This window comes from Penicillium arizonense, assembly GCF_001773325.1.
Source record: "Penicillium arizonense strain CBS 141311 chromosome Unknown PENARI_contig024, whole genome shotgun sequence".
In the NCBI taxonomy this organism is placed as follows: Eukaryota; Fungi; Ascomycota; class Eurotiomycetes; order Eurotiales; family Aspergillaceae; genus Penicillium; species Penicillium arizonense.
In genome coordinates this window covers 290,144-317,464 of record NW_019173301.1, presented here as the reverse complement: position 1 = coordinate 317,464, position 27,321 = coordinate 290,144, and the positions used below count along the sequence as shown (strand labels likewise).

At 48.8% G+C, this 27,321-nt stretch overlaps 11 protein-coding genes across 11 annotated transcripts; 4 read left to right on the top strand and 7 right to left on the bottom strand.

Moving 5' to 3' along the window:
• Positions 1 to 538: 538 nt before the first annotated feature.
• PENARI_c024G08802 (CGR1 family protein) lies at positions 539 to 1,099 on the bottom strand (the record flags this gene model as incomplete). The annotated part of the gene is made up of 3 exons (XM_022635712.1): positions 539 to 679; positions 819 to 964; positions 1,045 to 1,099. The coding sequence occupies 3 exons, from the start codon at positions 1,097 to 1,099 to the stop codon at positions 539 to 541; spliced, it is 342 nt and encodes a 113-aa protein (XP_022484488.1).
• Positions 1,100 to 1,503: 404 nt separating this feature from the next.
• amcA (putative mitochondrial ornithine carrier protein AmcA/Ort1) lies at positions 1,504 to 2,515 on the top strand (the record flags this gene model as incomplete). The annotated part of the gene is made up of 2 exons (XM_022635680.1): positions 1,504 to 1,605; positions 1,655 to 2,515. 2 exons carry the CDS (start codon positions 1,504 to 1,506, stop codon positions 2,513 to 2,515), a joined length of 963 nt encoding a protein of 320 aa, XP_022484430.1.
• Positions 2,516 to 2,914: 399 nt separating this feature from the next.
• On the bottom strand, positions 2,915 to 3,681 carry PENARI_c024G01601 (ubiquitin carboxyl-terminal hydrolase; the record flags this gene model as incomplete). Its single annotated transcript, XM_022635643.1, has 2 exons — positions 2,915 to 3,498; positions 3,627 to 3,681. 2 exons carry the CDS (start codon positions 3,679 to 3,681, stop codon positions 2,915 to 2,917), a joined length of 639 nt encoding a protein of 212 aa, XP_022484442.1.
• A 623-nt stretch (positions 3,682 to 4,304) lies between these two features.
• On the top strand, positions 4,305 to 4,712 carry PENARI_c024G10468 (uncharacterized protein; the record flags this gene model as incomplete). The annotated part of the gene is made up of 2 exons (XM_022635733.1): positions 4,305 to 4,466; positions 4,707 to 4,712. The coding sequence occupies 2 exons, from the start codon at positions 4,305 to 4,307 to the stop codon at positions 4,710 to 4,712; spliced, it is 168 nt and encodes a 55-aa protein (XP_022484426.1).
• Positions 4,713 to 5,043: 331 nt separating this feature from the next.
• Positions 5,044 to 6,395, top strand: PENARI_c024G08430 (uncharacterized protein; the record flags this gene model as incomplete). Its single annotated transcript, XM_022635709.1, has 3 exons — positions 5,044 to 5,868; positions 5,916 to 6,212; positions 6,258 to 6,395. The coding sequence occupies 3 exons, from the start codon at positions 5,044 to 5,046 to the stop codon at positions 6,393 to 6,395; spliced, it is 1,260 nt and encodes a 419-aa protein (XP_022484473.1).
• Positions 6,396 to 6,838: 443 nt separating this feature from the next.
• PENARI_c024G12274 (cytidine deaminase) lies at positions 6,839 to 8,987 on the top strand (the record flags this gene model as incomplete). The annotated part of the gene is made up of 10 exons (XM_022635755.1): positions 6,839 to 6,913; positions 6,961 to 7,425; positions 7,484 to 7,626; positions 7,675 to 7,749; positions 7,949 to 8,133; positions 8,244 to 8,438; positions 8,483 to 8,616; positions 8,674 to 8,759; positions 8,809 to 8,890; positions 8,943 to 8,987. The coding sequence occupies 10 exons, from the start codon at positions 6,839 to 6,841 to the stop codon at positions 8,985 to 8,987; spliced, it is 1,485 nt and encodes a 494-aa protein (XP_022484428.1).
• Positions 8,988 to 9,265: 278 nt separating this feature from the next.
• PENARI_c024G07440 (vacuolar protein sorting/targeting protein 10) lies at positions 9,266 to 13,744 on the bottom strand (the record flags this gene model as incomplete). Its single annotated transcript, XM_022635701.1, has 1 exon — positions 9,266 to 13,744. One exon carries the CDS (start codon positions 13,742 to 13,744, stop codon positions 9,266 to 9,268), a length of 4,479 nt encoding a protein of 1,492 aa, XP_022484507.1.
• Positions 13,745 to 14,253: 509 nt separating this feature from the next.
• PENARI_c024G00232 (uncharacterized protein) lies at positions 14,254 to 16,052 on the bottom strand (the record flags this gene model as incomplete). The annotated part of the gene is made up of 2 exons (XM_022635633.1): positions 14,254 to 15,654; positions 15,996 to 16,052. The coding sequence occupies 2 exons, from the start codon at positions 16,050 to 16,052 to the stop codon at positions 14,254 to 14,256; spliced, it is 1,458 nt and encodes a 485-aa protein (XP_022484454.1).
• A 2,558-nt stretch (positions 16,053 to 18,610) lies between these two features.
• PENARI_c024G05065 (aromatic ring-hydroxylating oxygenase subunit alpha) lies at positions 18,611 to 19,909 on the bottom strand (the record flags this gene model as incomplete). The annotated part of the gene is made up of 2 exons (XM_022635682.1): positions 18,611 to 19,025; positions 19,074 to 19,909. The coding sequence occupies 2 exons, from the start codon at positions 19,907 to 19,909 to the stop codon at positions 18,611 to 18,613; spliced, it is 1,251 nt and encodes a 416-aa protein (XP_022484392.1).
• Positions 19,910 to 20,669: 760 nt separating this feature from the next.
• On the bottom strand, positions 20,670 to 22,866 carry PENARI_c024G10751 (uncharacterized protein; the record flags this gene model as incomplete). The annotated part of the gene is made up of 4 exons (XM_022635738.1): positions 20,670 to 21,173; positions 21,224 to 22,124; positions 22,173 to 22,554; positions 22,605 to 22,866. The coding sequence occupies 4 exons, from the start codon at positions 22,864 to 22,866 to the stop codon at positions 20,670 to 20,672; spliced, it is 2,049 nt and encodes a 682-aa protein (XP_022484402.1).
• A 2,420-nt stretch (positions 22,867 to 25,286) lies between these two features.
• PENARI_c024G03611 (LysM peptidoglycan-binding domain-containing protein) lies at positions 25,287 to 26,743 on the bottom strand (the record flags this gene model as incomplete). The annotated part of the gene is made up of 4 exons (XM_022635665.1): positions 25,287 to 25,868; positions 25,954 to 26,094; positions 26,146 to 26,478; positions 26,528 to 26,743. The coding sequence occupies 4 exons, from the start codon at positions 26,741 to 26,743 to the stop codon at positions 25,287 to 25,289; spliced, it is 1,272 nt and encodes a 423-aa protein (XP_022484408.1).
• Positions 26,744 to 27,321: the final 578 nt, after the last annotated feature.

Genomic DNA, 27,321 nt, shown 5'->3' with positions numbered 1-27,321 from the left:
CGAAGATTCAAGATTCAGGGGGGCTTTAGACGGCTTTGCTGGAATAATCTGACTAGACTGGATTTGTTTCCGCCGGCGATGGCTGTATGCGATTTGCAGGTGTCATCAGCACATGCAGTGGAAGCCGTGGTAAATCGATAATTATAAGATCAATAAGCGCACTATTGTGTTGGTGTATCTCTCTTTGTAAGTTGATAATTGGAAACGAGCCGTTTCTGGTCTGACCGTGTCAACTACGATAGGCAGCGTACTGCACTTCATGTTGATGTTTATGAATATTGGCTAATTCCGACTGTAATCTGCGTAGCAATTACGACTAATGTGTTCTACTCAATTCTACTATCAAACATAAAGTATAGCAAGATGTAACAGAGAAAAAAAGTTCGTTTGACTCGCTATTATAGTGACCTAGAACCCTCAGAACGCCTGTAATCAGCCCATGCCATGAGTCTGTCGCCAAAAGTCCCGAGCCGATGTATATACACATGCAAAGTAGGGTATGGCGATATGGAAAAAAGGACCTCGACAACCTGGCCGCTCACGAGTTGAGCAGCTTGTTGCGCTTCTCTCTGCGCTTGAGACGCTCAACCCTCTTGTGGTGCATCTTCTCTGCCATCTTCTCATACCGGAGCTTCTCCTCCTTGGCCTCGCGGCGGTCCTTGATGCGTTGGATACGGGCCTGGGCAGATATTCTCGGTCAGTGATACCGTTCTTGGAAGGTGAGGTCGGCGATAGTGCAGTATTATGGAGACCACCAGAATGTAGACAGTCAAAACGACCGAGGTGAGACAGCACGGGAAGCAATAAGGTTCACATACCTGACGTTCGGCCTCACGCTCCTCCTTCATCTCACGCTCCAACTCCTTGACGGCGTCCTGGTGCTTGCGCGCCTCTTGACGCTTAGCGTATGAAGTCAAACCGGCATTAGGACGGAATGCCTTCTTGGTGCCATGCCAGTTTTTGCCTATAAGTCCGATCGGGTCAGCCGAGATGAGGAACAGCAGGGAAGTGGGGACTGGGCATTAATTATTTTTTTTCACTGACCGTTTTTCCGCATGCCCGTTGGGGGCACGGTCGGGGTCTCTGTTGCGGTGGACATGGTTAGGGACCTCTTGAAACAATGGCACTTGGTAGAAGTACGTGGGAGAGTGTCGAGTGGAAGAAGCGTGAAGCGGCAGAGGTCTCGAGGATCCGAGTTTTTCTTGATTATCTCGATCTGATAAAATGGCTTGGCACGAGGCGCTAGACAGAAAATGCCACTTCGACTCCACCTTTCACTCGTTTTCACTTTCTCCAACGGGCTTTTCTTCTCTTTTCCCTCCAACTTCCTTCTCTTTCCTTGTTCGCTTCCTGTGCTGGTGGCTTGGCAAGCCTCGTAGGCCCATCAAATCCCTCACACCGCCCCTCCCCCCACTACCCTCGACTTCGCTTTTAATCCCTCTTTACACCCCCGTCTTACCATGTCCTGCCGATAACCCTCTTTTCTTCTCTTAAAATTACTTGATGGCGACGGAGCATGCGATCATTACTGAGCGGCCGATGGAGCTGCCATCGCTCCCGCCCAACCAGGGCCTGGAGGCCATGAAGGACATCGTCTTTGGATCGGTAAGGAGTCTTTGGCTGCAGGAGAGAACAGACACTGACGAATTCCCAGGCGGCAGGAATGGCAGGCAAACTTATTGAATACCCCTTCGACACCGTCAAGGTCCGATTACAGTCACAACCCGAACATCTCCCTCTTCGATACTCCGGCCCGCTGGACTGTTTCCGCCAATCGTTCGCTACCGATGGCTTCCGGGGACTCTACCGAGGGATCAGCGCCCCGATGACCGGGGCCGCCGTGGAGACTAGCTGTCTTTTCTTCAGTTATCGACTCATCCAGGATACCCTGCGCGCCACGGTGTATCCTAATGCAGAGCACCTACCGTTCCCGGCCCTCGTGGCGAGCGGTGCGCTCTCGGGATCAATTACCTCGTTGGCACTCACTCCGATCGAGTTGGTGAAATGCAAGATGCAGGTTCCTGCCGAGTCGGCCGCTAAACCGTCTGGCCCCATGGCACTGGTCGCGACCATTTTCCGCCAGGAAGGATTGAGGGGATTCTGGCGCGGCCAGACGGGCACACTTATTCGTGAGACAGGTGGCAGCGCGGCGTGGTTCGGTGGATACGAAGGTGTATCATCGCTTTTGCGCAATTACAACAAGTCACAGGCGCGACCAGCCTCTGACTCACTCCCCGTCTACCAACAAATGATCGCTGGCGCAACGGCTGGCATCAGCTACAACTTCCTCTTCTACCCTGCCGACACAATTAAGTCTCGAATGCAGACAGAGGATATCTCCCGACTCCCCGTCAGCGCCCAGCGACAGACCTTCTGGAGCGTGACCAAGGCGTTGTGGCGACAGCAAGGGCTAAAGGGCATGTACCGCGGGTGCGGGATCACCTGCGCGCGCTCGGCGCCCAGTTCCGCCTTTATTTTCTCTGTCTATGAAGGATTACGGCAATACGTTGGATGAAAGAAAAAGAGAAACACTTAGAGATTTTTGCATATAGACTTGTGTTTTCTCCGTCCGGACGATCATGTTCCCGGATTTCCTCTTGGATTTCCCATTACTTAAACTTCGGATTTTTGCACCGCGTTATACCCCGAATATATTCCAAGTCAATTCTTGACTACACTTTCCATTACCTTCCCTTACATTGTCACCAAGAATCACCAATCCAACACGCTATCATTAAGCAGGGAAAACACTGTTCCTGGCTTCCGCGTCGGAGCCATCAATTTGGCCGAAGAATTGAGACTTTGACCTACGCGTGTCAGCTCAAGAGATTGCTGCATGAAAAACTTTATGTCATGATTTGATATGTACACAAAAGATCCTGCCAATAGAGCTCCATTCCTTGATCCTCCGAGCTCATCCTGACACAGCAACAATACTGATACCCCTATGATCCACGTTTTCAGCAGCCTGTAAAAAGCCATTGACCGTCATTTCCAAACCCTTTTCCGAGAGCAGATCACCCTCCAACTCCCCTCTCAACAACGGCCCATTCATACCTCCATTCAGCTCCCACACCTTCCTATCCTTCTGCACAAATGCCACGAAATGAAACCCACAGTCATCCCGTGGCGATGGCACAATCGAACATCCCTGCGACGCAGCATCCATATGCGCCTCCTCCAAGAACTTGGATTGATATAGCAACTCAGCCCTCTCCGTTGGTTCAAGCTCAACTGCCTTCTTCACTAGCGCATGTAGCTCTGATCCAGTCACATGTTTACCAGAATCAAGATTCAAAACCACATGTAGCACCGCCATCAGGCCACATGCATGTCCAATCGTCTGTTTCATCCATAAGATTGGCTCGTCCGGCCCGCTCCCTGTATAGAGAGGGATGGTGGGTTCCACGGCGGAGCGGGTAGCTATGTAGATGGGTGTGTCGGCGAGCAGGATGAGGGCACTCACGGGCCGAGGGATATGAGATAGCATGTCGGGAGCTGTAGAGAGGACATCGTGAAATGTCAGGGCAGTAGATATGCCCAGGTTTCTACATAGATGCGTGATGGTATCGGGGTTGTTTTCTGGATTATGAGAGATGGTTCTGGAGCTAGGGTCAAGGACTTACCTAGCGGGATGAATGTTTTACGGCCGTCGATGACCTGCACTCCTGGATGAGCCATGGTCGAGAGTATGTTGACGTTGGAAGTCTTGAGTTGTTGGTACCTTGCGGGGAAACACCGATTAGTCATGGTCAGCTCGAGGCTGAACTCTTTCTATTTCGATATAAAATTCTACGGTCTTCTTTCCTCCAGTGCTAAATTTCATCTTTCTACCCGGTCATGGAATGCTGCTGATCCGGTGTGGTGTGGCCGAGATAGTCTTTGCACAACTTTTGATATGAGCTTCTCTTCTCCCACATCGCGCTGCTGGCTATACTTAACAAGCTGGCATGAGCTCCTGAGCTGAAACATCCCATCGCAACACTAGAGGTCTAGTGTAAACAGCGTCAATCCTGGGAGAATATCCGCTCCACTCGGAGTTTCAACCCGAGACGAATCACGGAGCTGTTAAAGTCATATTGCCCGTCGACCACCACAGGATTCAGCCCTATGGGCCCCCTGCACACGTATGCCCATATCCATGGCAATTTAGCCGATGTCTAGCTCCTGGATGAGCTAGGTAACAAGGTTGAGGTCCATCTCAAATCCCAAGGTACTCAGGGACATTTTTATAAAATGTGTCAATGATACTTGCCTTTCATGGCTTCTCATGCTTCTTTGGATCAAGACAAAGGCCAGGCAGAATGACGTTCGATGCCGACAACATCAATCGCAACATGATCAGCAAGGAAGATGTCCTCTGCTACCTCACCATCTCCCATAATGACTACAACGGCGGTCTCGGGGCTCGCATCTCTTCTATCTTTGTAATCTTCTTCGTCTCCTCTGCTTTTACAGTCTTCCCGGTATGGCCAAGCGTATGCTCTCATGGAAAATTCCTCAGAACGTGTACCTCTTCGCGCATTACTTTGGCACGGGTGTCATCGTTGCTACGGCTTTTGTACACTTGCCAGAGCCTACCTATAAGCGAATCGGACCGAAGACTTGTGTTAGGGAATCTGGATATTGGGGCGAATACTCATGGTCTGCGGGTATCGGTGCTGACCACTGTGTTTATCATCTTTCTTTTGGATCTTACCGCAGAGGTCTAAGCCGAACACAAGTACGACGTGCACAAGAATGAAGAAGCTACCAACGCGTTCATCGGCCACTATTCTAATTATTTCTATTATAGTAGATATTCACAGGTCGAGACTAAGGACATTCCCCTAGAGTGAAGAAGGTGTACCAATACCTGCAGCAATACAATCTGAGATCCGATCTCAGACATCGGCGAATGCCAAATCAGTCAATGTCCGAACTATACTCCGATCAGCCCACTCCGATCCGCGGAGTATCCGGGGAAAGTCAACATGAAATATAAACTCGAATGTCAATATCTCTTAATCTATAATATGTAAAACATAGAACAGCTAGTTCACCATGCTTGGCTACATCCTGCTATTCGGCAAACTCTTCGTGGTAATCATCCAAAAGACCGTCTCCCAACTTCGACTCAAACTCACCTCTCTCATCCACCGGCATACCTACAAACCAACCTCCAATCCACGAAACATCGTCGTTATTGGCGCTTCCTTTGCAGGCTACCATGCCGCACGCTGTCTAGCCAACTCTCTACCAACGGGATACCGAGTAGTTGTGATTGAGAAAAACAGCCACTTCCAGTTAACCTGGGTATTGCCTCGATTCTGTGTGGTGGAAGGATACGAACACAAGGCCCTTATTCCATACTGGCCGTATCTCCAGGCGCCTCTTGGCTCGTATCAATGGGTCACTGGTTCTGTTACGACGATCCAGCCTGGCGGTGATAGCAAAGGTAGGAATGGCAAGGTTCAAGTTTCATCCGGTGACTGGATTGATTATGAATTTCTTGTCCTCGCAACTGGATCAACAGCTCGACTTCCATCGCGGGTTAATTGGGAGAGCAAAGAAGATGGGATGAAAGCGTTGCAATATCAACAGCGGAGATTCAAAGAGGCTCGGGATATTGTTGTTGTCGGAGGTGGTGCTGCAGGTGTAGAACTGGCCACCGATGCGAAGTCCCAATATCCGGAGAAGAATGTGACGCTGATTCATTCTCATGAAACACTGTTGAATGATGGATTTGGGTCTAAAATGCACGATGTGGCGAAGAAAGCCATTGAAGATCTTGGCATCGACCTTGTTCTGGGGGAGAGGCCTGTTCTTCCCCGGGATGAGACGGGAAATATTGAACTGGGCGATAGAACGGTTCACTTTGACTGTCTGGTAAGTTCTCGAATCAACCACCCCAGGCCTAAGTCTGATGAATACAGGTTAAATGCATTGGTCAGAAGCCCAATTCTGATCTCGTCCACTTCCTCGCATCCTCTGCGATTGCACCGTCTGGTCATGTCAATGTTAGGTCAACCCTTCAGGTGAATGATGAGAGGTTTTCTAATATCTACGCCGCGGGGGACTTGATCAATGTTGGAACGATCAAGAATGGCCGATCTGCCATGGAGCAAGGACAAACAGTCTCGCAAAATATACTTCGTGCTATCCGTGGTGAACAACAGGTCATTTATCAACAGAAATGGTGGGAGGGTTTAACCAAGCTCACACTTGGGCTGGTGAGTTCTTGTTATAGCCAAATTGAATCAAACTGACGGGAGTAGGGTAAGAGTATCGTCTATCTCAACGATGGACACACCGAGATGACGATTGCACTCCGGAACCAGAAGATCGAGCTTGATAGTGCTGCAGTTTGGAAGCATCTGGGAGCAACTCCATATAAGGATGAGTCCGGGGCGTGATGTTGATAATTGCAGTGTATATGGGGCACCATGAATCACATGTCTATCAAAGAGAAGTATTGCGGACAGAGATTTACCGTTGATTATTGCTCGAAGCGAAAAATGTATTTGTGATGTTAGTTCAACTCAACTCCCGAGGTAAATTCCTCAGCTGACTCATTCGGACTTTGATCAAATAATCAACAGGTAACCACTTACATATCCATACATTATATAGTCAGGTAGTTCCTTGCTGATTAAATAGCGATTATTGATCTTGATTTGGCATGGAATCTTGAAGACCACATTCTCTCGTTTATTAATCACATCCAGCCGTGTTCGTCGTGGGAGTAAAGTGGCGTAAAACGAATATAAATTTCACTCAAAGCCCACTAGGGATTGGAAACAGAATCAAGGAATCACTCTCAAGCTCATCTCGTATCATCACACCACTCTATACCTCAATGGCTTCCGCTCCATCTACAGTCCTCATCATTGGCGCGAGCCGAGGCATTGGACTCCAACTGGTTGAGAAAAGTGTAGGAATTTCTTATATACTGTAAGATTGTTGCTGACCGCTTTATAGCTGGCCAAATATCCCAGTGCAGTGATCTATGCAACAGCCAGGTCATCCGCAACAGCTGTTGGTCTTCAAAAGCTGCACAAGGACCATCCAGGCCGCATCCACATCCTTGAAGTGGACGTCGCCGATGCTTCCTCCATACATCTGTTGAAGGAAACTATCTCCCAAACAACCTCAACTCTAGACCAAGTCATTTACAGTGCCGGTGTCCTCAAGGGTCTTGGACCCCTGACCGCGGCCGGACTGGATGGCCTGAAAGAGAACATGACGGTCAACTTGTTTGGTGCTTACGCGAGCGCCATGGAGTTCTTCCCTTTTGTTGAGCGGTCTACTTATCCTAAAAAGGTACTCACATTCATTGGGAGTAGCTTTGGATCCATTACCACTTTCAAGGAGAATTTTGAGATGCACAACTTGATCTTTGGGACAACTGGGGTGAATATGACGGCTGCGTACGACATTTCCAAGGTATGCACCATTTTAGCCTGTGGTTAACCCTGGATAACTAACTTGTTTGAACTCCAAGACTGCTGTGGAGCGACTTGCCTTTGAGCTCGATCTGGAGCTTCGCCCGAAGGGTGTTCCAGTCCTCCTGATTCATCCGGGTCTTCCCAAGACCGACATGAACCCCATGGGTAATATCACTGTCGATGCTAGCGCAACTGGAGTGTAAGTCCAATCTGAGCCCTTTGTGTTATGGATTTCTAATGAGAATAGCATCGATGTTATTGGTGAATACACCGCAGATCGGGAGGAACGATTCCTTGATTTTCAGGGAAAGGCTGTTCCTCTGTGAGTGACAGTGTGAGTGGTTGGTTATTTCAAGATGGTCTAGCAATCGGTAGAACATTACTCTCTCTAATTGTTCGATAAGACAATTCCATGCCCTCTTTATCGAACTCTTCATGTGGTATTTCCGTAGCATCATTCAATAGTAGCTACAGGCATTTTCTCCCAATTTCATCTTCACTGCAGCTCAGATCATTGCTAGCAACTCTGTCGGCAAAGATAAGCAGGGTATTGCGGGCTCGTTGATCGGTACCATCATAACATACGGCATGAGTATCGGACTTGGCTTTGCAGGTACCGTTGAGAAGTATACCATGCTTCATAGTTCAGATACGGCAGGCTACCGAAATGCCCTCTATCTGGGTATTGGAAAGGATCTGCGCACCGGTATGAACATATCACTTCCCATGCATTGCAGTAAAATTGTTGATATCACCTTACTTCTAGACTTTGCACCCATAGACTTCATAAATCCAATAAATAATATAAACCAACAGAAATGAAGAAAAACAAGCAAAACATGACGTCCGGCGGTTATCGCCGCCCATCAGCCCCGATAAAGACGTCAACTTCAACTCCAACTCCAACTTCCCCTCCACTCTTCTCCCTTCCTACACACATCATGAGCCTCACAACTCAAGAACTGGAGATTCTCTCCACCAAGGCCATTGACGCCAAGGCAACTGCCTACTGTATGTTCTCCGTCTCGCAGAGATGCATTAGCTAACAAAAACAGGCCCATACTCCAAGTTCCGCGTCGGAGCATGCATTCTGACTTCATCCGGTGAATTTATCTCCGGTGCTAATGTCGAAAATGCTTCGTACCCTGTCGGTACCTGCGCAGAGCGAGTAGCTTTTGGAACTGCCATTGTATGTTTCTCCTTTGCCTAGCCTCGATAGCTATGTGGTTACACTAACTCCAACTAGGTGGCTGGTCACAAGGACTTCAAGGCCCTTGCTGTTGCGACGGATATCACTCCTCCTGCGTCACCCTGTGGAATGTGCAGACAGTTGTGAGTATCTTTCCATCATCCCTCATTGCACTAGACTGATTGTAATCAGTATCCGCGAGTTCACTACGCCTTCATTCCCCGTCTACATGTATGACGGCGAAGGCAAGTACAAGATCATGACCATGGCCGAGGTAAGCACCTTTCAACTATCTGGATGTTCCAATGTCCACTGACACACTCCAGCTACTACCCGACTCGTTCGGACCGAGCGACCTCACACAAGAATGAGTAAAGTATCTCAGTAGCGCCTATTTAGTTCAAAGCAATGGGCAGCTCTATTCATGATCAAATCCGAAACTAAACACATCTTCCAACTCTGTCCAAGCCAAAGCAAAGCAGCTTATAGGTTGTGCATACCAACAAATGAACCAAAGGAAAGAAAGAAAAACAAGTAAAAACCCGACACGGCACGCTTATAATGTCACATCAAAATCTGCCCAAAATATCATCCCAAATCTGCTCTCGTCCACAGACGACAGCTATATTAGACGTAAACGCTGCATAGATCATGCCTCCTCCTCTTCATCGAAGTCATCAGCGCCAAGTAGTTCATCCTCATCGTCTACGACATGAGTATAATCACCCCGACGCGCAGCGAACGAGCCACGCGTCGCATAAGGCCGCTGGTATCCCCGACCACGGGAACGGAACCAGCCAGTCGAGCTGCGCCAAAGACTCATAATCAATAAAGGCAGGGACTGGGCGACCGCAACAACACCGGCGATTATTGCCACTGGCACTGCGACCAGTACGGAATCCCTGGAAAGCCAGTTCGAGCTGCCGCCGCCTTCGCCCAGACGGATCTGCCCGAATTTGCCATCCCAGTGCGTGTACACGTAGTACCCGACACCGGCGGCGACTGCAATCGGGGTGACGATCGCGAAGAAGAGACCGACACCGCTGATGCCGTGTTTCTTGTTGTATTCTTCTTCCTTGTTCGGGCAGGGGTGGGAAACGTCTTGGTCTAGAAGGAGTCCGCCTTCGCAGGTTGTCTGTGGGATGCGGCGGTATCCGGTTGGCTCCCAGTACTCGACCATCTCTGAGTCTTTCTTGCACTGGGCGCTGTGGTCTGGCTTGGGGAGACCTGGAACCAGACCGCAGCTACCGTCACTTTGAATCTCATAGTTGTAGTCACATTCGAAATCAGCGCGGGTGCAAGTGCAGTTCCGGCCAATGCTGTGAATATGCGGCGTGCGCCAGGGGTTCCAGCACTCTGCTGTGGGTTTCTTGCGGTGGTACTGCTCGACATGACCGAAAAGACAGTTCTCTTCCTGGAGAGGATGGCTAGGAGTCCAGATTTCAAAATCATTCTCGTCGTCTTTGCAGTCTCTGCTCCAAATGGGGCTGAAATCAAGAGGGATAGACACGCGTTTGCCGGAGGTTTTAGGGTCTGTGCCCCAGAGCAAGAAGTTCTTCGAGGTGTCAGAGGGCACGGTTGAGATATCGTCAATTACCATGTCGACATCCGAGAATTGGAACTCGTTCCAGGTGGCGCCCTCATCCAGGGTGTAGTGCACGACCTTGGTGGCCTGCTGTTCTTTAACAAGAACAATCACAGACCCGGCGGCACCGTATTCCCACTGGTACCGACCCTTCTTAACTTGAGTCCAGGAAATACCGCCGTCCCTGGTGAGGAATGTGTCGGATTCTTCCTTCTTGCCAAGATACTCCCCGACGTTGCCTTGAGCGAGCATCAGGCCGATCGCAGAACCGGAATCCAAAGTATCGCGGTCGTCGCGACGCTCTGTGTAGAGGTGGAGATGAAGCGCACACTTCTCGGTACCCTTGCCCTCTGTGACGGAACAACCAAACTTCTTGCCATCGACATCCTGAGAAGGAGGAGACAGTAGCATCCACTGACCACCGTCGTTGTGGGTGATGAGAGACCGCACCTTCTTGCCTGCTGCTCCCTTACCCTTCACCTCGTCCTTGTTGGCCACGACATTGGCAAGAAGCACGCCCTCCAAGCCCTCCATCTTTTCAAAGTCGGCATTACCATTGTCATTGACGTTGACAGCCTCGAGACTGGAAACAAAGTAGGTACCGTTGCTGTTGCTTTTGACCAAGGATCCGAAGCTACGCCCCTCTGCCTTGAAAACCTCCACGATCAGGAAGAGTGCGTGCGGGGAACTGGGGAGGATGGTGTATGAGGGTACGTTAATGTTGAAGGGGAAATGGGCATCGGCAAATGTGCGGCCGTCCACACTGACACTGGCATTCAGATACGTATTCTGATTTCCGCCGTACCAAGCCGTGACAATGAACTTGTTCTTCGTTCCGTAATGGGCGATATTGGTAAAGATGGTTTCCTTCGTAGAGAAATTATCATCACTGATCACCAGCTGCCGGTTGTTGGCTGTTTCTTCTTTCTCATATTGTTCACAGAGAATGAGCTTCGAGCTGTTCTCCCGATCCTGCTGGGCTGCAAAGTCACATTTACCAACGCCAATAAGCATCGGATCCCAACTAGCACCCCGTTTGTCGGTAATGTATGCCTCCGAGCGACAGTTCTTACCCTCGCAGCTCTCGTTGCCAATCCAGATAAGTGTGTCCTGGTACAGCTCGTTAAATCTGAGAGGGATGAGAGGCTCCTTTGTTGGCGTCGAGGGTGCGTCGAAAGAGTGGAAAGATTTCCCATGGTTAATGGTATAGTAAATCTTCTTCTTATCGGTGAGGAAGAAGGCAGCATCACTGAAGTAGGGATGCTGAATCATCTCCAGTACTTTCACGTCATGGTCCTTGATAGCCTTCTCCCAGGTCCGGCCGTGGTCGTGTGATTTATAAAGCTCGTATTTATCCGTGAGCATCATGAGGGTCTCATCATCTCCGCTGTTACTGGCTTGTCGTTCGAGGTAGAAGTAGACGGTCTCCTTGGCAGCAATAACATGCGGCTTTCCAGCACGAGGCTTGCCATCGGCGACAATCGGGGCAGTGATGTTCGAGCAAGAACGCTCAACCTGGCGCTCGAGATCCTCGCCACCCTCGCGAATGCATTCGTTGCCGGGGATGAGTCGCCACCCTGAAGGACCCATGTACTTGTCGCCAGGATCCTTGCACTTGCCAGCCGGGGGGGTCAAGGAGACAGCCGGGACACACTCTTTGCGGTCTTCACTACGGACGAAGTTGTAATCACATTCAAAGTCCTCCGCAGTACACTTGCACGGCTTGAATTCGGGGCCAGTGATCGCGAATTCCTTCTTAATGAAGCAATCCGCGTTAGCCTTGCGGCGGTAGAAGAACTGCTTGTGGCCCATTAGGCAATCTGCTTCGCCCTTTTCATTCAGACGGGCAGTCCACTTTTCGAGGTCCCCAGACCCACACTGGCGCTCGTGGAGGTTGTCGAAATCAATGGAATACATAATGATTTTGTCATCGGCCGAGATTCCAACCAGCAGGAACTTCAGACTGGTCGAATCGGGTGTCGTGGTCAGATACAGAGGTCTGACCTCATCATCCAGCTTGAAGGACTCCCACTCTTTACCATGATCAATGGAGAACTTGACCTCCTTGGTCTTAGTGCCATCGGCAATCGCCAAGATGACTCCTCCCTGGTCACCGAATTCGAAACGGTGCGGGCCCTTGAGTGCGTGCCGCCAGGTGAGACCCGCGGTGTCTGATACATAGAGATCACCCTCGGAGTATTCCTTGAGATGGCCTCCGGTGTTACCAACACCCATGACCAAGCCAGGTGCCGGGCTAGAAAACATCCGATGATCAGGCATAGGAATCTCGCGCAGCGCGACATAGGTTGTCATCGAGTGGATGTGTAGCTCGTCGCCATCAGCCTTGAGAGACTGGAAAGTTCTCGCATCGTCAAAACTGATACTACTAATAAGCTTCTTCTCCTTGGAGTCGGATTTCGAGGCCTCCTCCCAGTTCTTGACAGTGTTGACAATCGTGATGCCCTGAATGTCTGTGACTCTCTCAAAGTCCACCAGACCGTTCAGATCCTGATTTGTATGCTCGATATTTTGCGTGAAGTAGGTACCATTCGAGTTGGAAGACCAAAGACTGCCCATGCGGTTATCGTGCCAGGTGGTTTGCACGTCAATCTGAATGCTGTAGTTGGTGCTTTCCAACAGGGTGTAGGCATCCTCCTCGATGCGGTGCTTGCCGAATTCGGCCCGGTGCCACACATTCGTGTCATCGCTAATGTACAGAGCCTGCTCGGCGGTGCCTGCAGATTGGAGACGCGCGACCATGTACTTAGTGACGGAGCGAATCTGTAGACTGGCACCGCTCAGTGGTTGGCCATCGCTCAATTTCGATGCGGTGCCCTCGGGACCGTCATGGAAGAAGTTATCGGAATGGATCAAGACTTCCCTGATCTTATGATCAAAGTGTCCTGTCAACGCCGGCACCACGCATATGACGCGATTGCCCATCGAATCCGGCACGTCCAAATCCAACGCGAACTGCGGGCGGCTTGCAGCCCACATACATTGGAACGCAGGTTCCCGCAATGGCTTGACAGTTTTGAAGTCATCGACCGTGTAGTAGGCCACAGGCATACAACCAAGGAGAGAGCAATCACCCAGGCCCATAAAGATAACCTTCTTAGGATCCCAGCCATTGAACTCCAGCGGGAAAGACCGCATGGACGCAAAAGGCGCGACATCCACCTTGAAGGAAGTCCAAGTCTTGGCCTGATCGGTCGTGATCCAGTGTTTTCCACCCTGGCCGAGGATGTAAGCACGGTTTTTGTCGTACGGGTGCTTCCAGATCAACTCGGCCTTGCCTGCCATGGCATCACCTTCACCCTTGATCTTATCCCATTTTTCGCCGCCATCGAAGGAAACATGGGCAGTTCTGGTCTTGATGTCGCGGTATAGGATCGTGTTGGTGCCGTGGAAGTAGAACAGGTCGGCGGGCGCACTGTCTAGTTTATGGGAGATGACCTTGGGTTTGTGTGCTTCCGCCACTACTGGTTGACAGGCCAATGCCAGCAGCAGGCTCACTATGAGCAGCAGCCACCGAGGGATCATGACCGGTGCTGTGTAGGCATCTGATGGGTATGCGGGTTGGGTGTTTCGGGCGGACCGATCCGGGAAGACGGGGTCAGTCGATAGGAGGGGATTACGAAGCCGTAAAGGAAGGGATTGAAGCAGAGCTTCGAGTGAGAAGATCAATTAAGAGTGTGAATAAAGTTGAAGATGATGACGGAGCTGCGTGGCCTCTGCCTGAGAGCTCCTTGTCACGTGCCTTATCATTATCAATGTGACCCATGGATGAAGTGACGCATTAGGAATAGTCTACGTCCGAAAGTATAGAAGTATGAAGTAGAGAAAAGACGAGCAAATAATATATACAACTGCGAATTGAATAGATACAAATGCGGGACACAATTCAACCCCGGAGTTCGGAAATCCCAAGACGCCATTAGAATGATAAGAATGTCCCAGCCAACAATTGCGCGCCAAACAAACGGCAACACCTTGGTGTTGCAAAGAAGGGGAATGGGTATTAAACGAATGAAGTATGTTAATCAAGACTTTCAAACACGACGTCGGAGTTTGCGCCACATCTTTTTCATCATGCCTTGCTCATCCAGGTCTGAATCCCAGATCGACTGGGTACGATCCGCAGGGGGAAGCTCTGCCAGTCGCAAGGGATCTTCTTTGGAAGATTGAGATGGAGTAGGAGAGTCGGTCCGTAGATCAGGCCGAGTGAGTGTCATTTTCAAGGTCATCTCGCGGTTTCCTGGGAGCCGCTGTGGAACTCCCTTGGCCCCGGGTAGCCACGATTGGCGTCGTTGCATGAGAGACGATTCCACAGAAGGTCGAGGCATATCTCGTTGTGTTGTGGGGATAGAAGCAGGGGAAGGTAATGCATCACGGACTGACCCTCCCGGGCTCCCCACCATCGTGCCATCGTCATCTTCGAAGAATGTGCCAAAGTCCTGGTTGACCAGGGTCGGTCTGGGCGAGTTCTGCTCCGGAGCGACGTTTTCTTTATTGTTCTGTTCTAGTGATGGAAAACCAAACTCAATGGCTTCGTCGAACTTTTGTGGTGATGCGAGATAGACCCTCAATTTGAGGCGGGCATCAGGGTCTTGGTAATATTGTGCAGAGGGATCGATGCTCGATGTAGAGGATTTGGGTTCATGTTGGAAGGGTCGATGCCGGGATCCTGGACGGGATTCTGAACGGTTGGAGAGAGGTGTCAAGGGTTGAGATTGGCTGACGGGTGGCAGTCCACGAGAAGAGATGGGAATAATAGGTTCTAATTGTTTGCGGCGCAATTGAGTGCTGAAGGATAAGGAGCGGCGGAAAGAGGGACGACGGGATTTCTTGCGTGTGGCGGCGTCTGCAACATGAGCATGGTACTCATCTAGAGACAAGTCGAGATCGCCATCTTCGTCGAGCCACCGGAAATTATCGTAAAATGTTGGATCCATGTTGGGGTCTGTCTCTTCGCCTGACTCGGAGTCTGAATCCCAGAAAGCGGTTGATGTCTGAGCAACGGACAAACTCGCCTTGGAGGGGTGACTGTCGATAGATGGACAGTCAATGGATGGACAGGGACGGCCAAGGTCTCGACGATAGGCAACGTCGGCAGCGTCGTAGATGAGACTTTGCCGATAGGCCTTTTGGAGACGCCGTTGTTCTTCGGGGGAGAAAAGCCTTTGTTGGATCTTAGCGGGAAGAGCATGGAAGCATTGCGAGTCCGCCTGGGCGGCCAGGTAGGCCAATTGAGGAGATCCGGGCTTGCGTAGTTTCTTAGGAGACGGAGAATGTTTCTCAAGACCGCGTCTCTTCAATGAACCTTGCCTTCGAGAGTAGCCGAGGCGAGCGTTTGTTCGAGCCCGGCCATAGTAGTTTGGCGTGGAGAATGCAGGAGAACCGTGATCGCTCTGCTCTAACCGAATGCGCAAACGCTCGACATTCGAGAAGAACTGTTTGGATTAGCGGAGAACAACAATTGGGATGGTAGTGGAGTAATCGACATGGCATACACCAATCTCGAGGCGTAACGAGTGGCGCCACAGACGATAGTGCGGATGGTGGTCTCCACCGAGGGTTCAGGGGCAATGCAAGGATGAGAAAGGGGAAGCTCAACGCTCGGGCTAACTCGTATCGCACTCGGACTTTTTAGGGAGATGATGATCCGACTAGCGATGACGCTATGGGGTATAGTGATAGTGATAGTGATGGTGGTGGATAGGGATGTGACAGGAGTCGTGAAGACAACATTGGGAGTAATTGCAAAATTAGCAATGCAGATGCAAACCCTTACCTTTCGTCTCACTGCTGGTGGCAGTGACTCAAAATCCTCCTCACAGTATGCAAACATGATTCAAGGAGTGGTCAATAACCATGTACACGTGGATGAAGTGAGTAAATATATGAAGTGAGTGGCGTATACTTCACATATAATGTAGAACATCCAAAGAGAATTGTAAAGACGTGCAGGAAAGCCGACTAAATATCAGAATGTCCGATCCTTGGGGTCTCTATACATACATTAGCGCCACGCACGGACGGTGTGATACTTCTATTTCGAGACCTGTCACTTTTCTCTTGATGATCTATCGCGAACCCCTCGATCTTACGCTACTGCGAACACGTCAAACGAACCCTCGATCTGTTTGAAAGTACGTACAAATGAAATTAGTCATAGATATGAACAGGAAAAAAAAAGACCTAGAAGAAACCGGAAGAAAGCAGAAGCTGGAGTCAAGATCAACTTAGCCCCCGCGTATCGACGTGGTCAGCCTCAGCTCCACAGATCATCCCCCTTGAAAGGGGCCTAAGTCTTGAAACACGCATGACCATCTCGGAGTCACAAATGAAGGCGCCTTGCATCCGGAGAATTTGGAGGAAAACGGTGAAGGCTTCCTTCTAAAATCAGGATACTATTGGATTGTCTGTCAACGTTCGGTCAGAATAGCAATGGAAAATACGAGAACACCTAAAGGTGATCTATCAGCTGTGGGATCCCGCAACAGAGGCCAACACTACCGACGGTGTGTTCAGCGATGATTTGGCCAACGGTCGATCTTCGGCAGAGATCCCCACTTGGCTGCGTCGACGAGTCTTTCAAACAAAGAAGACGTTGGCGCTTGCAATTTAGTGCCTTACTAGTGTCTACGATCCTGCTGGTTTAGTCTTGCGTTTGCACAAGATAGCTCATATTATTGTACTACTTTGCCTTTAGATTATCATAAGTGATCTATACTAAACTCAACTAGATTGAATTACTACGGCTTTTAGTCCATGGCCCAGACTTGAACCAATTACTTGAATGCAGCCCTAGAGTCATCTGGCATATACTGTGTAGCACTGGGGTGTGTACATGAAGTTCCCTGTCTTAGGGTGACGTCAACATACGGTGCAATGCATAAATGTCTACCTTACAGGGAGACTAATGTTGTCTTACTGGAACATTGCATCTAAGCCAGTAGTTCAGATGACAATACGTTGTGGAGTTGCCTGTTTCAAGCTCCATGCTTTATGTCAAGGTTTCCCAGACTCTGTCTAAGTTAAGTGGCTTGACCCATATGAATTGGAACACTATGCGTAGCGCTTGATGAGCCCAAAACAGCGTCATAGATAATTGACCTTGTTTCAGTACTGTCCCACTTCAGCCCTCGTATAGAACGGGTATCGACACATGCGGGTTGCCTTTTTACTTTCATCGGATCCAAGTTGAATCTAATTTCTTAGATGAGGTTCGGAGATTGCAGTTGACCTTGAACGAAAAAGAAAAGAGAAAGCGGGCGAAGTATACATCTTGGGCAAAATAGCCTGCAAAGTTGGGAAATTTTGTGGAACAAATACCTTCATCACATGGTCTCGTGGCGTAGCGGTTTATCGCGTCCGGTTTTGACTCAATTCCACTTCGTGGTTTGGCTATTCCGGAAGGTCGCCGGTTCGACCCCGGCCGGGACCTTTATGTTTTTGCTTTTTGGCAATTCAGATTCTGATCTTTAGCATAGTAGGTCTTTGTTTTTCTATACATTCTTTATATTATTCATATCGCTTATACTGCTGGCAATGGAAGTGTAGTCTTTACAGCGAATATCTAGCTGAACGTGATTTTATTTACGGATTAGTTTGCCAAAATATATAAATGTTCGTAGCAACAGAACTTGATATTTTATATTTTTCCTATATTAAAACCAATGCAGAGAAAAATGCAAAACTCTGTACAGTACCTACCATCTCTTATCAGCTTGCTAAGAGGTATAGATTTATCTATAAATTGACTTCATATCTGCAGGGAGTGTAGTTGCTAGTTCCCCGGGCTTCCTAGGACGTTCGTCGCCAAAATGATCAAACAAGGGTAGGCAAGTTTGATCAAGCGTAGCTGGTTATTATCATTTCTAAAAGCTAGGCGATAAAAACAAAATTACTGTAGGCGCTTTATTCAGAGTTATGTAGGTATGTAAATGAATGAAAAACAAAAAAGAAATGATAGAAGAGGTCCTACCCGGATTCGAACCAGGGTTGCCGGTATGCGGCCCTGTTAGACAGGGTAAACTCAAAAACCGGAGGGATAACCACTACCCCATAGGACCTTGGGATGGATTGTTTCGCCCAAATTGTGCCTTGTATATAGATCCTCCAGTCGCTTAACTCAACTTCAATGTTCCTCTGCCGTAATTCCATATTCACATCAAAGCAAATAATTATGCCATGTCTCTGGCCTTATATTACTGCGGGCGCATAGATATGAGCAACGCAGAAATTCGATGCCAAGCTATAGGCAGATACACCAACTACGTTGTCTTGACTTTGTGCTGTTGTTTGTAAACCACTTCAATTCGATAAGGCTAAATTCAATTTATGGAATGTAGATGACCCAATATGACCAAATCGCACCAAATGCAAATGTAAACAATTGTACAATTACCAAGCCAAAACCTCCTTCTGAGCTCCACAAGCAAGAGAAGCACAGATCGCCTCGTCCTTGTCACTAACCTCCGCGTCACACGGCACCTTAGCCTTCGCCGGCCAGATTTCTCGTCCCTCTTTCTTCTCGCGCTCAAAGTGCTCTGTGACTACATCTCGGACTGTGCTCTGGAAGAACAGCGGCGCTTTCTCGTATTTCGGATGAAGTTGGCCGTTGGTAAAGACACCTCGATCGAGGTTCTTTTGGGCGTTGTTGCAGAGGACCTTGTCTTCGCCCATCACGCGGGCATACATGTCGCTGATCAGATTGAAGTCTTCATCGGAGGAATTCCTGTTTCGGTAGATTTCATAGGCCATCTGGGAGCTATTTTGGCTCTTAGGCAGGAACTTCTGGATCATGATGAAATGCGGTCTGCGTGGGTTAGAATATAAACTGAGCATTGTATGGTGGGGGACTTACGAAACAACCATGGCAGACATGGGGAAGTAGTAGGTGCTGGCGGTATAGAGACCTTTGGCCATTTGCTCCGGTGTTGACTCGCAATGGTGCTGGATATGTCCGTCCTTAGTGTCGCTGTCGAAGGACTCAAGGTTGAGGAAAGCAGGAATATCGGCATGTGTCGTTGGGCAGTGGTAACATTCGTTGAAGTTATCAGCCAGGATCTTCCAGTTATAGTGGCCTTCTAGCTCATAGGAATGGTCAAGGTCGTAGTTCTCGAAGTCGTAGGCCTTGTACCGCTCTTGCTTGTCGACGTCGCGGAAGTGCTCTTCCCATGAAACTTCTGGGGTTTCTTTTGCATCGAGATTGACCCAAATGAAGCCATTGACATCGACCTTGACATGGATTTTAAACAGATTGTTCTTATCTTTGTCGAAACCATCCAATTCTTGATATCCGGGGGCTTTGGCAAGTTTACCATTCAGGCCATAAGACCAGCCGTGGTATCGGCAGGAGATAATTTTGGAATTTCCCGAGCCCTCATTTTCAATGACTGGATACGCTCGGTGTCTGCACACATTGTGGAATGCGTTGATGTTGCCCTGCCGGTCACGGGTGATGATGAAGTCGTAACCGGCGATCTCATAGCGAAGCCAGTCGCCGGTGTTCTTGACTCGCATGCTGTGGGTGATGAAGAGCCATCTCCTCGAGAAAATTGCACGGCGCTCCAACTCATACATTTCGGGAGAAGTATACCATGATGCAGGTAATGCCCGAATGGGGGTATCTTTGGCAGGCTCCTTTGTTACAGGAGCATCCTTGCCGAAGCCAAGATAGTGCATCACTGAGGTAGCCATGATGAAGTCAAAGAAATGTGATTAAGCTATAGAACATTGCAAACCTGAATGACTTATATGTTTTGCCTATCTGATATCTAACTTCTTGTAATCCGATCACCTGACCTTTATAGTTCCGATCTGGCAACGGAACCCCACGCCAAGCGGGTCGATTCCCCAAGAACAGACATCGAACCCGCCTCAACTCTTCTGAACCCGCCACTTGCAACATTGATTAGATACCGTCGACAGACACGATATATACTCAGGCATATTTCCCGCCTGCGCTGCCCAACCTGATAGAACCTGACTTAGCCAATGGACTCCCCCAGATTTGAGCTAACGACCCGCATCTTCAGGGGTACATGGCAGAGCCCCAGGCTTCGGCTATGATGTCGATGAGGGGATGATGTAAATGTGGTCTTTGCCTCTTTGCCTGTAACATCGTGCTCGGTTCCGAGCCGTATCGAACCCAAAGACACTCGGGTTATTTGAACAATGTGCAACGCGACTAACTGAATATAGAGTGGCAATACCCCCGTACATCCCGAGAATATTGCGAGACTCGGCTTATCTTGAGCGCGTGACCTCATCGAACTCTATGAACACGCAACTTTTGGCTTGCCGAGAAAGAACGTACAATCTGCGTTAAATGCCGAACCCAGTAGCAAGTTCTGAGTGCGCTGTGACTCCTATTGCCCCCAAAGTAAAGATAAAAACAGAAGGTACAATATTTAGGTAGATAGTCTATATATAAACACCAATCATGCAAAATCTGTATCTATATCCATCCGCCCTGGGCAGCTTTCTCCTCATGTTGAGGACGCTCAGGCTTCTTCCCAGCCTGCACCTTAGTCAAAGTCAACTTCCTTCCCAATCCACGCCCAACCTCTCCAGCCTGCGCATCAAGTGGGATAACATCATCATCCATCGAAGACCGCCGGCTGTCTTGCTCAAGACTGAGAAGAACCTCTACAGCCTGCCGATCTTCAATGACCTTCGGGTGGCGCTGGGCGAAGTACCGAGCGTACTTGTAGAGAGACCAGTAGCAGCTGAAGACGTTGATGACCGTCAAGGCAATCTTGTAGAATGTGTAGTAAAAGAAGAGGACCTTCCAGTTGACGCGCTCCTTTTTCAGGCGGAGGTGGATCTCGTTGAAGATTATCACGTTGATCAGGTACATGGCGATTGTTACACCTAATAGCATACCACAGAATCCGGGGCGCACGATGAAGGAGATTGGGAGCACGAAGGGGGCGAGGAGGTAGATGAGCGTTTCGTATACCTGTGCAACGTTAGTCGCTGATAATCTCAATTATTGGAGAAATTACAGACCTCTTGGAATACGCAAAGCTTCGCACCAAGTTCCCACCAGCCGAGCTTCCAGCTGGTGAAAATATACTTGAGATCGTAATAGATACCGATCACGAAGAAGAAATTCCACCGCTTGAATCTCTGCGAAAAGATGGTCATCTCGCCGAATCCGCCACGACTGCCACTGCCACTGATGAACACCGAAGAGGGAGTTTCAGTTTCCACAAAGACCTGGGAGCACATAGTAATGCGTCCTCCAAGACGGCGACACGCATCGCCGAAGAACCAATCTTCCGAAACCGAGAAGCCGGGGTGTTCGTGGAAAGTCGCCTTCAGGAACTCCAGGTTCCAAAGTGAGATAGCACCATGAGGGAATGTTGCACTGCCGCACTTTCCAAAGAAGTCTCGTTGAAGACCGGACATTTTATATTCGAGGTCTTGTGCCTGCTGACAGTATGTTCCCCTGGAGGAGTTTGGACCAACACTCTTGATCGTATAGCCGATACATCGAACACGGCCTTTGAGCCGATCGCTGACAATAGGGAAAACAGGAGGCAAAAGGCAATCATCGTCAATGAGAACAGCATTTTCAAAGTCCTTAGCTGCGTAGCAGCCGACAAACTGCGCGACGATCTTCGATCCAATTGGTACCCAGAGATGATTTACGCCGTATGGTTTGCAGACTTCTTCTGTGTTGTCGAGGGGTGTTTGAGAGTTTCCATTTGCAATCACGAAGATATTCTCTTTTGGGAAAATTTTCAAGGCTGCGTCCAAGGTAGGGCCGATGATACTGGCTGATTTGTAACAGGGAATAAGTAGGGCTGTTGATTTGACATTATCGGAGTTTTGTTCGAGGTCTTGTTCTTCGACAGAAGGGTTGGGGTCTTTTTCGAATAGAATGAGAAGTGGGCAGAAGGCATATCTGGGATTGGTTAGGGCAAGAAACTCGACAATTTAGGCAGATACTCACAGTGCAGCCAATCCAATCACGATGGCATATCCTCCTTGGATAACGAATTTGTTTTGGACAACCCAATATAACCACCATACTCCTCCCTTCCATAGAGGCATACCAACAAGGACAAAATAAACAAAGAGAACGAGCAGTACATAGATACTCCATTCAAATAAAAGCCGTACCCAATGTCTCCGTTGGATAGCAACACCTCTCAACTTGGCCTTTTCGTAGACCTCTTGTAGACTGTTATCACCACTGGAAATGGACTGAGAGCTGGCCTTGCTGAGTGGCTGGGGGCTGAGCATTGCATTTTGAGGTGGTGATATGGCATCCGTTTCGAGAATTGGAGCTGCGGGTTCGAAGGTGGGTTTATCAAAATAATCAAATAGTCCCCCTAAGAATCAGTTAGATTATCATATGGATCAAGAAATTGGATTCAATTACCCTGAAATGCCGGGGGATCACTGCGTCCACGGGGCCGAATTGCAGATCGTGGTCTTGCTACGGATCGTAGAGCGGATAGACTGAGGGGACGACTGGAGCTGGTCTGGCTTGATGTGGGATATGATATACGGTTGTTGTCGGGGAGGGACTGTTCCCATCGAGCCAATTCCCATGGTGAGTTGAATCTGGCAGTTGAGAGTAGTTCTTTAGGGATGAACACGTCTTCCACAATAGAATTTCTCTGGCTCTTTTGTTCAGCCATGGGAAATATATATAGGAGTACCCGTTATACTGTCGGGTAACATAAGTCAATGGATAGGTTGGACGGCAACGCGAAGTCACCCGATAAAAAGGTGAATATCTCGCATTGGGAGAGGATCTCAGGGCATTTAGATAATTTATTCAAATCAAATCAAGAACACTTCGAAGTAAAATTCTCGCCTGAGATTGTGGGCCATAGCTCGGTGACTTGGCCCCATCTATACTCAGGTTCAGGCTAACTGATGGGGCCGAAGAAGAGGAACAGATGAACCGGAGTTACAGAACGCAGTAGAAGTTGGGTCAGGAACAAGGACCCTGAGTAAACCAAAGAAATTGACAAACCCATCGTCGTTATTGGCTACTATTGCCATGTTTCACAGCATGTATTCCGTGAGGAATAACCGTAGAAAGATAATAGTAACATGGGGCTTGTTGTTTCTTCCACGATGGGGGCCAGCAGTCTGCCTCACTGATCGGGGGCCAGCCAACTGCCTTCTAGATACGACTAGCGCGAGAAGCAGATGCTTTCTATGGAAACACCTAAGAATAGTCCCAATGAAAATGGGTAGAATGGCATAGGCTCTGTGTAGGCTACCACGGACCGGCTGAATCATTTGGGTCCACCTGTTTCTTACTTCTTATAGATATTACGAAATGCTTTGAAAGGCCCCCAAACTGTAAGATTGTCGAATTGAGGGAGAATATATCTTATAGTCTGTGTAATGACTCTGAGTTGGTACACACCCTTGGACTCATAACCTCTACTGTAGGCACTTGACTTCGCAGTGGATACCTCAGAGATTTTAGTGCACCAGCCTTATGAACCACCGGTTCACCGAGCGGAAAATCAACCTACGAGAGATCTGGTCCACTGATCGACATTTGCATTTCCTCATTGAAATGAACTAAAAGTAGATGCATTGCACTCGAATCTGGCTAGAGCTTTGATGTCGTACTTGGCCGTCGTAATGGTGGAGACTGTGCCGAGCCGCGAAGCAATTGCCCGCCCTGGCATCTGGAAACAACCATCTGAAGGATAGCTTTTCAGATGAATCTAGCGTTTCAATACTGTACTCTAAACTTATGGAATCTTTGGTTACACAGCCAAAGCACATGGAGGTAAAAAACTCAAATTTAAGCTTTCGGGCCGAACGCCCTCGAAGCCTCAAACGCCGTAACTGCCGGCCACGAAATGAGCTCAAAATTAGAATGATTTTTTTTTTTTTGGCCCAGACCCGAAGACCCACGCTTAAACGGTCCATTATTTTCATTTCCAATTTCTAGTTCCGCCCTCGCTTGGAAATGATCGGTCCTCCGGCACTACGAAACTCCGGGGTGAAAGCCTAGATCATTGTTGGATAGCATAAAAGCCGTCAGTGATGCAATCAGCCTATACATGTATCTAGCTCACGGTCTTGTTTATTGGTGATAAAAGCCTGATTTAGATGAGAATCCAATATAAATGAATCTAGGGCGTTGGTTCCGTGGTACTGAGCTCAAATTCAGTGCAACTGCTGGGTCTGTACAATCTTGCATCCTGCACTATTTGACAATTTTGCTCGAAGTTAAGACTAGACAGTTAGTGGTCACTCGGATTCGATCCATGGTACTAAGCACTACAGTGGAGAGTAAATAATATTTCCAAGGAGAAGTGTCAAAACAAGATTAAGCCTCGCTATATTATCTGTCGATTCCAAGAGATACGGTACGCGCTAGTTCTAAGATAGACCAATGGCATAGAATGAGTGTAATTGCTAGAAACTGTCTTAGGGGCCGAATATTGGGCTATTGTGGGCTTAGCAAGCATGAAACGCTTGGCAAGCAGCCTTGGCAAGAAGCTATCTATAACGTAGAAAATGAGTAAGCAGATGGGTGCTGTAAAACTCGGCAAGCTAGTAATGTAAGGGCCCCTCTTTATTCGACAAAAGATGATTCTTAGATGACTAGAGACGGCACCCGAGAGATTGCTCCCGGGCTCATAACCTATTATATTTCAGAGGAAATGAATTGATTGTTATTTATTCAGAGGGAAACATGAGGCTATCTACACAAAGAGAAGATCAAGTTGATTTCCAATCAACTTGGTTCTTCGTATAGATACCTCGGTATTAATTCCGACGGTTCGGCTTCGTTCCTGGTCTGCACCAGCCTCATATCACAACAGAATGAATACAACTATGCTTAGGTGGGTTGCAGCAAAGAACGAAAATATGTATAAAAAAACTCATTATTATACGCCTTCTACGCGCACTAGTATCTTGCATTTTTGACGGGATTCGCAACTCATTATTCCCTTTACTGCGTTACAAATACTGCCTCCATAGGTCTTTGATTCAGTCCCTTCTATGTACTCAGTTTCTTTTTCTCGACATGGTTACATCTTAGTTGTCATAGATTCCGATAAACATATTGATCCCTTCTTCAGTTTCCAATACAAACCCAGTATCCCAGCCACAATGACTGGCAATTGCCACCAACGCTCGGATTCCACCAAATGAACTGACTCAACGAGATATCAGCTGCAGATGCAATGGTCCCACACTGATCCCCATCAACAACCTTGTGGAACCTCTTACATGAGGTTGTCATCTCGGGTTGGATTGGGGTGGGCGTAGCGATTCCATTACCGGCAGTGGTGGTTGCCTTCGTAGTAGTGGTTGTCTTCGTGGTAGTGGTGCCAATGGGGTTAACACCCACGATCTTCACACACACGTAGTAGCCATTCCAGAGCGTCTCGCAACCTTTGCCTACAGTGGGGTTCCATGAGTAGAACTGCGAGAGGCTTATTCCGCTGTTGCGTGCAATTGTGGTGCACTGGTCGTTCTCAACGACCAAGTGGAATTTGTCGCAGTTGTCCACCATGCCATCTTGGATAGGGGTTGGAGTGGCAATACCGTTTGTTGGCTTTGTTGCTGTGGTGGTAGCCTTGGTTGTGGTGGGTGCGGTGCCGATGCGTGATACACAGACATAGTAGCCAAGCCATAAGGCGGAGCAGTTTGTTTCCTAATGCGGGGTTAAGCGCGTAGAATTGGGCGGGAGTGATGCCATTTGCTTTGGCAATTGAGTCACAGCCCTCGCCGTCGACTACCATGTGGAATTTGTTGCAGTCGGCGATCATGCCAGGCTGGATGGGCTGTGGCGTGGTGATACCATTGGTTGGAGTTGCAGAGGTTGTGGTAGCCTTGGTAGTGGTCGGGCTAGGGGTCCAGCCGGTTACACCGGTGCATATCTGCTCAAATGGTTAACATTACTCCGTGGAAATTGAACTCGCCAGCCTTACATATGTCTCTTCCCAAAGAGCCTGGCACTGGGACCCAATGGCGGGATTCCATGCAACGAGGTTGGCCAAGGTAAGGCCGGGATACTTAGCCAGGTAGACGCTGCATGTGTCTCCGGATTGAACGAGATCCCATTTGTTGCAGTTGGCCACTTGTCCTGACTGGGTAGGACCCGGGGCACCACCAGTTGTAGTGGTACTTGAAGTAGTGGTGGTTGAAGTGGTTGTGACTCTAGCAGTAGTTGTGCCAGTACCAGGAGCTGGTTCTCCGTATGCTTCGACACAGTAAGACTTGCCGGAAACATATCCTGCGCAGTTGCTGCCGACGGATGGGTTCTGGAGAGATCAGACATTAGACATAGATAGTTCAGAGGAAGCAAGTTACCCATCGGACAAAGTCTGCCATCGATATAGCCCAATAGGCAGGGATATCAGCGCACTTGCTTGAACCATCATCGTCTACCCACCATGTGCAGTATGGAGTAGTGTTTGGATCATAGGGTAGTTGGGGAATCTCGTCGCGGCGGACGACATTTGGCCTGGCAAAAGCTGTTGACAGAGTCAAGCCCATGGCCAGAAGATACAGGTTAGACGAAAGCATAATGGTTGATGCTCTGAGTGATTATCCTGTAGGGAAATCCTTCTGTCATGGTCACCTGCTGTGATTTATACGCTTATGGATAACGCTTATGGACATCGCCGTTGTTCAAGTCTTCTCCACTGAATCACACATGGCTGAACTATCGATTAATTTTCTTGAACGAGGTTAGTAGAGTCAATTACAGAGCCAGATGTCGTTTGTGTACCGAGTACGGAGTACAGAATTGACACAACACTAAAGAGAGTGAGACCTGACATCTAACTCCGGCGCTAATAGGAACGATGTAACCGTTCCTTTGAGAGAAATAGATTCCACCTTTGGCCCAGAAGATCACGCAGGTTAGATGAGCCGAGAGATGATAAGAAAGAGAAGAGAGCGGCCCCCATACCAAGCCCTGCGAGGCCAGAAAGATGGCTTGGCAGCCCCTGGCCCCCGGGGGGTCTGTGGCTTAACCCTCCTTAACCTCGGGTTCTCAGAACCTTACACTGTGACCCTTTCAAGGTTTTTATTACTACAATGATATTGTTCGGTCCGTCCCGGATGTACCGATAGACTGCCGGCCCACAAACCCCAACCGA